The sequence below is a fragment of the Zonotrichia leucophrys genome, chromosome 1A (genome assembly GCF_028769735.1).
Source record: "Zonotrichia leucophrys gambelii isolate GWCS_2022_RI chromosome 1A, RI_Zleu_2.0, whole genome shotgun sequence".
Lineage (NCBI taxonomy): Eukaryota > Metazoa > Chordata > Aves > Passeriformes > Passerellidae > Zonotrichia > Zonotrichia leucophrys.
This window is the reverse complement of record NC_088170.1, coordinates 13,492,000-13,505,000: the sequence shown is the minus strand read 5'-3', so window position 1 is coordinate 13,505,000 and position 13,001 is coordinate 13,492,000. Positions and strand designations below refer to the sequence as shown.

The 13,001-nt window shown below is 47.0% G+C and overlaps 1 protein-coding gene across 6 annotated transcripts in view; it reads left to right on the top strand.

The window, feature by feature from the left end:
• LOC135461171 (uncharacterized) overlaps positions 1-13,001 on the top strand; it is a 28,653-nt gene that overhangs the window by 11,615 nt on the left and 4,037 nt on the right. For all 6 annotated transcript variants that reach the window (XM_064738187.1, XM_064738165.1, XM_064738159.1 and 3 more), the window contains 8 exons: positions 895-1,019; positions 2,179-2,238; positions 6,024-6,090; positions 7,688-7,782; positions 9,127-9,255; positions 10,685-10,799; positions 11,590-11,727; positions 12,415-12,581. In XM_064738187.1, the coding sequence (XP_064594257.1) occupies positions 895-1,019; positions 2,179-2,238; positions 6,024-6,090; positions 7,688-7,782; positions 9,127-9,255; positions 10,685-10,799; positions 11,590-11,727; positions 12,415-12,581 (896 nt within the window). The remainder of the gene's footprint in view (positions 1-894; positions 1,020-2,178; positions 2,239-6,023; positions 6,091-7,687; positions 7,783-9,126; positions 9,256-10,684; positions 10,800-11,589; positions 11,728-12,414; positions 12,582-13,001) is intronic.

Here is a 13,001-nt window from a genome sequence, read left to right as displayed (position 1 = left end):
TTACTGCCTTCGTCCCCTTTTACATTAAAAACTGGCGGGCAGCACAGATGGCAGCTGGTCCAGAGCCCAAGGAAATCCCTCACATCTCACCCAGGAGCTTGCCTGCTCTGTGATGGAATCTCTGGGTGCTGTTGTCTGTGCTGGGCTTGCACACTGGCAGGTCCCTGGGCTTCCCAGAGCTCTGTGCTGTGCATCACACATTATCCAGCCTTCCCTGGGGGTACAGAGAAAGAGAAACCTGGAGGACAAACACCCCTGGGTGAGCAGGAATCCTGCTGCACAGCCAAGAGAAAGCAGAGGTACAGGCTGGGATGCCAGTGCGGGAGCTGGGAGAGCCAGATTCACATCCAGGCTCTGCTGCCAGCCCTCTAGGAGACCTGACCAATCAAGGCAGAGGCATTTTTGGATGTAAGACCTATATGCAGCCACAAAGTAGGGCTTTCAAAAGCTCTGATGCTCTGCTCCCAGTGCAATTTGCTAAAAAAATTGCTTCTAGTGACTTGGCAAAATCTCAGTAGATATCTCTTTCTGGAAAAGCTGACCAAGATCCTCTAAGGTTTTTAGGCTCTCTGCTGTAATTTAAGTACTTCAGTTCCTCTTTTCTCTGTGAAGTCTTTGCTTTTATTCCCCACCTATCAAAGTCAGGCTTCCTCTCTGTGAACACTGGGGGAGGAAGGTGAATTTTTAAAAAATTAAGAAAAAGGAAAAATCTGGGTTTTCATGCAGCATTGTAACCCGCTATACTTGTCCCCAAAGGATTATGGTATGGGGGATCAAACCCATCAAGTCCCAGCATGTATTTCCTGCTTTCTCCCTCTAAACAGTTCTTACACAAGATTCTAACAGGTCAGGTTCGCTGGTATTTTTAATTTTCCTCAAAGAAATGCTCAACAGACCTCGCACTGATCCAGAACAATGCCAGAGTGGGCAGCTGCATTGCAGTGGCCCTCAGCAAACTGCAGAAAGCCAGGAGGAAGAGGAGCCAGCCTGGGCAAAAGGACATGAGTGCACCCCAACCAGTGAGTCCTCTGCTGGCCTCCACATGATGCCTCTCTGCTGACAGCACAAGATAAATTTATATCTGTTCCCAAAAGTAAGAGATGACTCAGCCAGCAACCAACCATTCTCCTTCACGCTGTCAGACATTCTCCCTTTAGTTTCCCTTGTTATTCTTGAAAGATAAGTGTCTTCTCCTCCTCCCCTTATCCACATTTACAAGGAACAGACACTGACAATGGCCTGATCTCATTAAGTCTTAGACCATCAAGGCCATTAAAACTTGAATCACCTTTTCACCTTTTTCTGAGTCCCTATGTACAGCTCCATCTCTACAGCTCTTAGTACCAGGGAACTTGTGACTACAGGAATAGACCTGGAAGAGGGTGGGGAGAGATATTTTGAGCTGCTGAGCCATAAATATCTCTTGTTCTTGGCCTCCTGCTCATGATTGACAAAATCACAAGAGTTACAGCACATCCCAAACAAGATCTACTATACTCCTAATACTCTCTTCTCTCTCTTGGATTTTGTCTGTGCCATGTAACTTGCAGGAAATCTCTTTTAGGTGGTCTTTAGACATGAAAAATTTTTTAAAACCAATTTGCAATAAGATTTGTCAACATAAAAGAGGGCAGTGACTTCAGAGGCAATAACCCAGCATTTGATGAGAAAAAACATCTGTATGTCCCCAAAGAATCTGGAAACTTCCTGTTTGTGGAGCTAAACTGCTTATTCTGGCTTTGTAGGACAATAAAAGAAGTGATCTGTAAAGTGTCACTGGGTATGGCAATTTCTCCTGGGAGCTTGCAAGAAATTACTGCATTTCCCTGCCCACTTTTTCCCGTTTTCTTTGCTTTTTTGCACACCAGTGCTTGAATGTTTCTGAGGCCTGGTATAGAGAGAAACCATCAGCATCCCTGTGTGTCCACTGCAACATCCCACCTGCCATGGGATGGCTGAGGCATAATTCAGAAAACAACAAAGAGAAGAGGTTTTGATTATTTCTGATTGGGATTGCACAAACCTGCATCTGCTATTCAAAAGAAGCACTGGCCCTTACACTGTAATGAGAGAGCTTTCAAGAGGGTGGGAAAAGTGACTAGGCAAAGCAAAGAAGATTTGGAAACTTTTTCCTGAAGCACTTCCAACCACTTTTTACCTCTTTCTTCCCTCTTAAAGGTGGTGATTGGCGGTATCAACGTTGACTTTATAGCCAAGGCACAGAACCCTGAGATCCTGGTACTGTATCTGTAGCAGTTTTCCCAGCACCAGTGTTTTTCCAGCTGCTTTTACAGGAGTGCCAAGCCACAGGAGTTGGGGGGAAGGTGTTATCCCTGGATGATATCCACATGTGTGCATGCACACACTTGGGCATGCTTGGTGTGTTGTTTAGATGGATAATGGAGTGATATATACTGACCTGCTCTGTCCCCAAGGTGAAAATCACCATCACCACTCAAGAGAGGGACAAAGTAATGTATCATTCATACAGCCATAGTGGGGAAACCCCCAGCAACCCATCTCTGGCTGTCTGAGACTGTCCTAACTATAGGAAGCAGCACAAATAGGAGCAAGAGTATCTGTGCAGAGTACTCATGAAGGATTTGAGTCTCATACACACACACAAAAACCAACAAAAAAAGAGAAAAAGAGCCCCACAGATGGCTTTAAAAAATAGAACATTTTAGACATTACCATTTGTCTCAGTTTGGGTTGGGCAAGAAGCAAACAAGAAGCTAAAGTCGACCAAACCTGGGAGTTCCCCATGCAAATGACAGCTGTACAATTTTTATCAAGCTGTACCAAGTGCTGCAGATTGAGGTGGTGAAGCTTGCTCTAAACTTCTCTGGTGTCTCAAATTACTCTGTGATGATAGCCAAGGCAGGAAGCTTCTGCCATCAGATGGGACAGCCTGTGGAGACCTCTCAGTGAGATAGGGGAAATGTGCTGGGGAAGCTGTCTGTAAGGAATTTGGCTATTTAATGATGCAGGGGCCAAGCAATGTTACAATGGTCAAGGGTGAAATATGCTGTGGCATCAGTTATGAAAGCTTGCAAAAGCAAAAGTTCAGCTGCTTCAGCTGTGATGTAACCAATACCATGCACAGCCTACACTCAGCCATCAGGCAAGGAGCTGAGCTGTGTCCAAGGAAAGACAGGCATTCCTTGGCATGTCAGACACAACTGCAGATTTCTGGAGCACCCATAGCATGGTGAGGGGGCCAAGGACCAGTGTAGGTCCTGCTGGGAACAGCTGACAAGGGAAAAGGGGGCTTTTAATGTGAAATAAAAAAGTGAGGTGTTAGCCACCCTTCTGCCTTCAGCGAGCCCCAGAGCTCATGGTGCATCATGGCTGGGACCCACTGCCAAGCCAAGGAGGATTTGGGAACTTCCAGCCAGAAAGCTCCTGCTGACAGCTACTGTGGTTGGGCACAGAGGAAAAGCCTCTCTCAGTATCACTGTTTTGGCTTTTTAAAGGCAGATTTTATCAAAGGGCTCCACACCCAGCAGGTCCCACCTTTGTGCCTGCTGGATTTGTTGCAGAGTCCTGGGTACCACTCCCTCCTCTGCTGTCTCAGCAGGAAAGCAGCTGTGTTCTGACCTGGTTGTAATTCCCACATGGCTCTCAAGGCTACCCAGAAGCTAAATGCTTAATATGTAACTATCTGACCTGCTGAGAAGGATGAACAATTTTGCTCAGAGAAAGTTGCTGGAAAAACCATTATGGTTATCATTCTCTCAGGATAGCCAGAAGCTGAGCAGAGTCTCATTTTCACATTAGGAGTTCAAACCTCTTAGGACATGGAAGAAGGTTCCAGAGACTTCCTCAATTCTCTGATACTTTGCCAGAAAGCATCAACCCAGCCTCATTTCAGATCACTTTTAGCAAGCCCATTTTTACCTAAATTCTTTCATCTGGGCCAGCCCCACCCAAACCAAGAAGATATTTGGATACCACTGAGTTACAACTGAGTTGGCAAGGTGTGACAAGAGTCACTCATTTATTTTTCTTTAAGAGCCAGCTGCTGGCTTCTCTCTCACTGTACCCACCTGCTACTTTAAAGAGAGCTTTAGCATCTTCATTTTTTCAGGCCCTGTGGGATTGTACAACAGGAGAGGTCACCCACAGCTGGATCCCTGAGCAGAGGCTGCTACATCTGCTCTTAGGGCAAGGCTTGGCATAAAAAAGACACCCAGAAGCTTTGACTCTGGGGTGTATGGAGAACGGAGAGAGAGCATCAGCATGCCAGGCAGCAAAAGGAGATAATTAGTATATTCACCATTCCTGCAGGCATCAGTTTTAAACCACAGCTAATGGAACTACATAAACCACAGTTTGTGCTTATTGCTGATGGCAGCTAGCACCCTCTTTAAAGACTGAAACAGGGACCAATGCTCAAAGCCATGTTGTTTGACTCTCCTAAAAAAGCACCCTTGCTTTGTATTTTGGGGTGCTGAGGGTTGGTTTTTCCCCCCTTGGCCGCCTATATTACAGAGAGTGAAGTTCAGAATTAAAATAGCCAACGTCACTTTGCTTTTGAAATCTGCAACTCTCCACAGGATACATTTGCAGATGGAAATATCCTCATTCCCAGCAGTACCAGCGGCAACTCCCAGGGAGCACAGGCAAAGACAAGGGAGGGGCATTTGGCAGGGAGTGACATTTGCATTTGATGAGGAGTGATAAGCAGGGCAGAGATGAACAAAGGCCATCGGTTGGTTTCTTGTACAGAGACAGTTTTGCTCAGGTGGCCTGGACAGTTTAGGGCTTGGAGAGCTGCCAGGCAGAAAAGGAAAAGTATCAAAAATTAGCACCAGATTTTACAGACTACAGAACTGGGGAGAGTCAGAGCTAAAAAAAAGAGCCTGAAGGTCAGATGAGAGAAATAGAAGATCATATTTAGCTGGGAGAGCAGCCTCTCCCAGGGCTGGATGCAGGAGAAAGCATTGTGTGCAAAGAACAGATGTGCAGCTGCACAAAGGGGAAGAAGAATCCTTGGGGAGCTTCAGAATGAATTCTGAGAATGCCCAAGCACAGGGATTGTTGGGAGGAGAATATTCCTTACAGTGAGCTGGCAAGACATGTTCTTGGTTAGAAGATAGTGGTGTCCACAAGCAAGGCAAATGTTGTGTGCAGGGGTGTTCCTGTGCACCTGGGCTGGTGTAGGGCAGAGGGACTGGGCCAGGAGCTCCTGCTTACAGGGATCTCTGTCTTCAGAGATGGAAAATAGTTTTCAGGATTTTATGAAACAAGAGCTCTAAAACCATTTGATAGTCAGATGAAGCCCAAATTGATCTGAGTAGAACTGATGTAATTCTTCTGGCAGAAGAATTAGAATGAGATGGGTGAGCGACTGCCTGTGTTCTGACAATTTGTCTGTGACAGAAAGGCAGAGGGACAGAGGAGTGGAGGGCAGAGGCAAGAGAAAATAATTTGGTAGCTGCACATATGGGAAAGAAGGGTATTCTTAATGAGGGAGATGTTTGGGAAGCAATGGGTCAGTGAAAAACTCTTCAGTCTCTGAAACAGATCCTTCCATGAATAAAGTACAGAGGCAGCACAGGCAAAGATAACAATCCTCATTTTACATTTAAAGAGGGAAATAAATAAATAAATAAATAGCTCACACAAACTTCTTAAGGTGGGAGCTAAGTGGCCTGGAAGGCAGAGCCCCAGCAACTTTGGAGTCGCAGGTTGTTGTGGGCAGGTGAATTCAGAGGGCTGCTCACAGTCTCTGAAACACTCATTAGCCATTCTAGGAGGTCTTAGCGAGTAAGACCAAACTAGCAATTGATGGGAAGATTAGGTGGTCTCCCCTCTTTGAAAGCAGGCCTTGGTCATCAAACAGAAGTCCATAGATGGCTCTACAAGTTTGTATTGCCCTCAATGTGTGAGCTGGATGCCCTGTGCTCCCTCTAATTGCTGACCTATGTTTCAGCAACATCGACTTCAGGTGATAATGGAGACAGCAACTATGCCAAGCAGCCCTCCCAGTTTTGCCAATGAACTGTTCTTTCTTCCAGGGCGGTGGGCAAACAAATGCTGGAAGAGTGAGACGAGCCTTTGGCGGTGTTGGAAGGAACTTGGCAGGTGCCTGGTGCTGGGTTTGCCTGCTGGTGCATGCCAGCTGGGATCTGCCCTTTGGGGCTCCTCCCACAGCAGGACTGGGGGAATGCTGACAAGATCTGGGACAATTACTAGTGGGCACACTGCCTGGAAAAGGCAGAGCCCTTTCCAAGAAATAAGAGCGGAGGGAGTTGAGATCAGGAAAAGGAAGGTCCACAAATATGGAGTTAACTAGCACATGGTGCAGTAACCCTGAATCAAAGTAAATAAGCATCAGTATCTCCAACGACTGCTGAGCAGCCTCAGATTTAATTCATGCTAGGATATAGACACAACAGAAGTATGCTTAGAGCAAGAAGATGAAGGGAATAATCACAGTTCCAAACTGATGTTTCACAGTTCCACATCCCATGGACAAAAGGAACTGGGGTACAGGAGTGATATATGGTTTTGTTGAGCTAGGTCTTATAAACTCTTGGAAATTTATATTACATTTAAGACAGCTTAGCTACTTTAGAAGGCATAAAATTAATGGATGGCTTTTGTGGTAGTGTTAGAAGCAGAAAAGTTTCAATAAAAGGCAAAACAACAAAACTTTTTACAAAGAAAAACTGAGTTAGGTGCAAGAGATTTTTGCTCTTGGTAAAGCAGTCTACAAAAGCAATTAGTTTCTTAGTTCTCTTTTTTTCAGTAAATTGCTTAGGTGAGACTTTTTAGCTTTTGTTTAATTGGCTATCTAAGTTTGAAGTAAAATTTTTTAGGTTTTATGAGCTATTTTTTTACTTAATTGAAAACAAAAATCTTTTAAGCTTTTTTCTTTTTTAAGAAACCAAAAAATAGTTTTGCCACTCTATCAACAAAAACCACATTCTTATACAGGAGTTACTGCAGAAGAAGAGAGGCTACAGTCCTATCCATGAAAATGAGCACACAGCACCTGTGGCTCCACCACAAGCAGCAGCAGACCAGTATAGTATTCTTGTACTGAAGTTAACAGGGACAGATTACAAAAAGATTTTAGGACTATTCCAGCTTTCAGACATTTCCCAATCTCCTAACACATATCTACTGTCACTTCAGATCACTAATGAAGAAGCTTGAGTGGAAAAATCCCCCAAATACCCACACCACCCACGGAGGTACAATGTGTGGTAACTTGAAAGGAGAGGAGGAAGGGTTTCCCATTAGCACACTCAGATTCAGTGGTTCTAGTAAGATACCATGGTGGGAACAGCAGTGTGGGAGGGCAGCACCAGAAAATGCTGTGCTCAGAAGCAGCGTGGGAAAACCCACATGCCTGTGATGGTAAGGGAGGAGATGATGCCAGAAAAGAGCAGAATTTGCTTCCCCCTCTCTTCCTCCACTCCCAGATGTTCCAAAGAATCCTAAATTTCAGGGTGCTGGTTCAGCTCTCTGTAGGACACCTCACTCAGCCCTAAGCAGTCATTTACTGCAGCTGCAGCTCCATTTCATCTTGAACATCCTCCCAGGCAAGGACTGATGAGCATTAATTTTTTCAGGAGAGGGCTTTCCCAGAGACACCCATGCTGCAGCAGCTGTCACTGTGCTCAGAGTCCTCTGGTGGATTTATTCACAGCTTTTGTTTCCATTTGATTTTTAGACTGTTTAAGCCGTCTTGGACAAGCTCCTCTCCTTTTATCAGCCGTGGGGAAGGATGAGCATTTAGAGTCTGTCCTGCACTACTGCCACCACATGGTATGTGTCACAGAAGCAGCACCTCAGAAACTTGGAAAAGATGACATCATACAGAAGGAAAATTCTTCCCAGCCCTGGCAGGCATCAGAGCCACCTTCCATCAGGCTAAGAGTGGGAATAATTCAATGCTTCTTTAGCTACAGACAATTAGGAGGCAAGGAACCACCTCCAAAACACAGGCTAGGTGTGTTTTGGAGTCTTTAAGTTTGAATTATGGGCTCTTTAACCATGGGCTCTGAATTCAGTTCCAGAAAGTGGTGCTTGGAGGAGGTAGAGGTAAATCAGGAGCAAGCACTTACAATTCTAGTGAAGGCTAAGCATAGCAAGAAATATGCAAACCTTGAACCTGAGGACACACAAAGCATTGCCAAAACCAGCCTGGTTTAGCTAAAGGCCAAGACAGAGAAAATGTGATACTGGAATTGCAGGTTGGACCTCTCCCCAGCTCAGAGGAGAGAATTCTCTACAGAGCTGCATGCACACTTACCTGTGCATAGGGGAATGCCTGACTCCAGCAGCAGCTTGTGCACAGCTCAGGGAGCTGGAGCAGCAGAATATCACCAGCCCAGCAGGCAGCTCCATGGAGAAAAGGCAGGACTGAAGGCAAGGCAGGGTGTGAGTGCAGCCCCCAGGTGAGGCTGGTCAGGGTCACTGACTGTTATTAGTGCCCCCATGACCCTGGGATCCAAACAGAGCCCATGGGCCTTGGTTCTGGCAGCCTGACTTGGCAAATGAAGAAATGAGAATATGAACTCTGTTTTGGGTTATAAAGGCTTCACCATGGCTGCTCTATAATCTCTTCTCTACACAGCAGTTTGTGCCATCCAAGTGAGCAGTGTCCCAAGGGAAGGTGGACTTGCTGGCCCCACTAAGCAATCCTTGCCTGTAATAAAACACACTCCCATCAGTGCTGGAGAGGAACCTTTCCCTAAAAACTCCAGCTTCCCTGTCAGCTCCTGAGATAGATACATTTCTCCATCCACATGTTCTTTCCAAGATATGCCCTGCATTCCCATAGCAGATCATTGCCAGGAGCCCCAGAGGAAGGACACCCCACAGCTCTCTGCCCCACTGCTGCAGGAATGGCTCCAGGGTGTGCTCAGAACCAGGCTGGGCAGTCAGTGAGGTGGCCAACACAAGTCACTGCTGTCTGCAGAGTGCCACCAGGAGATGCCATCCCACACCAGCTGTGACCACTCTTCTCTTGCCAGCATTGCCTAGACTGAGATAGCCCTGCCAGGCTGCTTATCCCGAGGGAGAGCAGTGAGCTGGCACAGAAAGGGTGAGCTGGGGGTGGCAGGGAACAGGAATGTGCTCAGTGTGTGCCTGTCCTCCCTGTTGCAGGACATGAGCGGCGTCCTTCGGCTGGAGGGGGAGAGCACAGCCACTTACTGTGCCGTCATCAGCAGTGCTGGGGAGCTCAGCCTTGGCTTGGGAGACATGGACATCCACCAGCAGATAACGGAGCAATATGTATGCATTCCCTCACAGTTATGAGCTTTTCTTGTGAGAAAGAGTGTGGGGTGTGACCAGAGGCCACTGGTGACGTTTGTACTGGGGGAAAGGGTGCAGAGGGCATGGGGGATGCTGAGGTTAACCCTGGTCACTGGCCACTGGCACAGCAGCTTAACAAGCCACCAGAGCCAATAACAAGCCACCAGAGCCAATAACAAGCCACCAGAGCCCTCTATTACTGCTGACCCAGATGGAGTTTGTATCTGTTTCTGGTTTATAAATATCACCACTACCATCATCCATGATATGTAGGCCACAATCCTCTTCATTAACTTGTCCAAGCTAACTTACTATTTTGCATCCTAAAGCCAGCAAAAAATCAACCTGTATAACCCTAACCCATATTTCTTCCTTTAGGGAAAACCAGAAAAAAAAAGTGGACAGAACACTCGTTAAAGCAAATTTTTCTGTTCCATCCCCTCCCTACCATCCCTGTTGTTTCTACACACTGAGTTGTATCAACAGAAACTGTTGCTCAGCACATCCAAACATTCAAAAACATCAGGGAAGCATAATGGCAGCAGTGATTAAAGGGTAATTCAGTGAAAGCCCCACCACTACACCCTCCTTCTTTTATTGACAGAACAAAAGCTTGTGCTTCATGACTGACAGCAACATGGAAGTTAAGTGCAATTTACTCACCAGTGGCATCTCCATGAGGTGGAGCTTTCCTAGGGAAAAATCTGGTTATTACTCCCACTTCCATCCTTACCCTGCCTCCCCAAAGCCTTGGCACAGAAAACCATTACATGAGGGATTAATTCTCCTGAGCTTTACAGAGCAGCTGTGATCAGTGGAAATTCTGAAGCAGTCTTGTGCTGCAAAGTGCATTTTGGCAGCCCCTGTTCCCCCCAGGGCTGGCAGAGACACGGAGGATGCTGCCCCAGTGCCCATAGCCCTGGCCTGGCATCCCAGCAAGTGGCTGTGCAACCTCAGAGAGCCACAGGAGAGCAGCAGCTCCCTGTACCCCATCCCTGTGGGATTCAGGGGGACCCAGGAGTCAAAGACTCTGCTGAGCAGCCTGTCTTAGGGACAGAGAGGGCATCCAATGGCACACACAGTGAGCGAGGCACGGCCCAGGGAATCCTGCAGGGGCATTAAACAGCAGCATTCCATTTCCCTGTAGTGCTCCATCAGCAATTATCTTCCTCTGCTGGAGGGGCTCTGCCAGTTGAGTCCAGCCCTCAATGACCAGGAGCAGGGAAAGGGGAAGAGATGAGGCAGATGGAAAAATCCATTTTCCTTAGGGAATCACTCTTTTAGGCTCATGCCTGCACCTAAAGGCTGGAATACAAGTCAGAATCCTACATGAAGTCTGACCAGCAATGATTTTGTCCCTCTGCAATGACTCAGGCTGTCTTTCCTGTGTGTCCTGGATTTTAACTAGGTGTCCCAGTTCAAGGAGAAGCTGTGTCAGGCCCCACTTGTTTGCATTGATGGAAATGTGCCTCTCTCCACTATTCAGTACGTCTGCCAAGTAGCCAGAGAGCACCAGCTAGCAGGTAAGGAGAGCTTGCCCTCACAGCATGTGTGCAAGACAGTGCAGGCACATCCCTGCTGCTTGCTGCACATAACCACTGACTGTCTGACATGCTGGGTTATTCAGCACCTCTTCCTGTACTCTGCCACTCTGCTTCAGATGGGAAAAGCATTTTGGATTTCTCTGCACTTTTCCTCTTTCTGCAGCTGAACCACATTTCCTGAGGCATAGTTGGTAAAGCCCTTGAGCACTGCCAGAAGGCCAGGGAATGCTCTCTGAGCTTTTAATCTCAGTGCAAGAGGCAATTTGAGTACTTCTGCCAGTTTGAGCAGCAATATAGTTTGCTTCTCAGAAAAAGCACTAAAGCATCTTTTGAGAGGAATTCTCTTCCATTCCCATAAAATAAGTGCTCCCCTCCAATGGTATGCTGGGGACCTTTCACAAAGCTTCCTAAACCTTTGGAGTTACACCTTCCTTTTTAAAAGCAAATCCCAAAGAAGGACACAGTGGTCTAAAAACCTGGCAGAGGCTCCAAACCCAGCTAATTGGAGGAACCAAATTGGGGTCTGGTTATATCATCCAGAGCCAGAAGCAGCTGTCTCATTGCTGGACACTGGGAAGGAAAGCTTGGGAGACCTTGTCCCAAGTTTGGGGGAGTATCTCATGATTTAAAGGTGTAACTCATGATTTAAAGGTGTAACTCTAGTTGTGCAGATTATGCTAAGTGTTCTCCACTGCATCCTGCTCTGACACAGAGACGAACCACTAATTAATTAATTAACTAACTAACCAATTGCATTGTTGTTTTGAAGTGTGCTATGAGCCAACAGATGAGAACAAGGCCTCTAAGCCATTCCTCTCAGACAGCTGGAAAGCACTCACATACATTTCCCCCAACCTGCAAGAGCTGAGAGCAATAAATCGGACCCTCGGGAACCCTGTGCCAGCAGGTATTGAACACTCAGGAGGATCAGTCAGACTTTTAGATAACCTAGATCCTGGAGAAGAGCATTTTCTGCTTCAGCCTCTAATGCAGGCAAACTGGGTTATAGCATAGTGGGGATTCCTAAGTGCTCATGGTATCTTGCACCTCACTGCCATCTCTGTCTGGGCTGCATGGATTGATGACCCAGCAGAGAGCACAGTTGGCCTGGGGTGGCTCCTTGCCCAAAACCAGAGCTCCCATTTGCCTCACTTATCACCTAAACAGAAGTAATATCTGGTTTGTCAATGTGTCCCTGAAGCTTGGTGCTCAGAGGGCACCTGTCCCAGCAGGACCACCCTTTGCAGGAATGACACACCCCACCAAATGCAGATGGAGATCCAACAGCATTGAAGCAAGGGAGCCATGCTTCAAGACAGCTTTTTGATCCCTACAGACACATGCTTAGTCCCGTGAGAATTGGGTTCCTCAGTACAGAATACAGCATGGAAGGCCAACTCTGGAGAATTCCATGCTTCCCATAATATAAAGGGAAAAAAAATGTTACCAATCACATTTCAGAAGTACCCATAAATAGTAGTAGAAGTGCCTATAAATAGTAGTAGAAGTGCTCATAAATAGCCTGCCAGCCCACAGACAGGCTGGCTGAGGACCTTTACAGTGGAGCACATTTTTCCCTCTCCTCTCTCTGAAGAGCTGCCATCCAGGTTGGAGGATGCTGTCCAGGCTGCAGCGGCCCTGGCCTGCCCTTTGCTGTCCCACCTGCAGTGTGTGGTGGTGACCCTCGGCGCTCACGGCGTCCTCCTGTGCGGCAGGAGCCTGGCAGGGAGCATCTCCCTTCATCCAGGAGCTCACAGACAGGTAAGGGCATGGAAAACCAGCTCTGAGCTCTCAGTTGCTTCTTTCTGGGGCCATATGGTGCTGTTGCTATTTCTGGTGTGGTGGCAGCAGTCCTGGGAAACATGGCATCACTGCTGGGAAATGTATGTGTTTGGGGGGGTGGAACACACAGCTCTGAAAGCAAATGGAGTTGTCTGTCCTGTGCTGCTGGCTCCTAGCAGCAGTGTTTGGAGTCAGCTAGAATTAAATGTGCTATGTGAATATTCATGAGTGCGAGCTTCATTTGCAGGAAGCTTCATTTAAATGATCAAAGTGTGAAAAAAGATTATTGCCTTTTTCCCAGCCTTTTCTTTTTTTGCCATCCCCGCGGATCTGGCATCGGGCACATCAGGCCTCACCAGCTTGGGCAATTCCCACTGACTTCCCTTCCCTTCCCTCTCC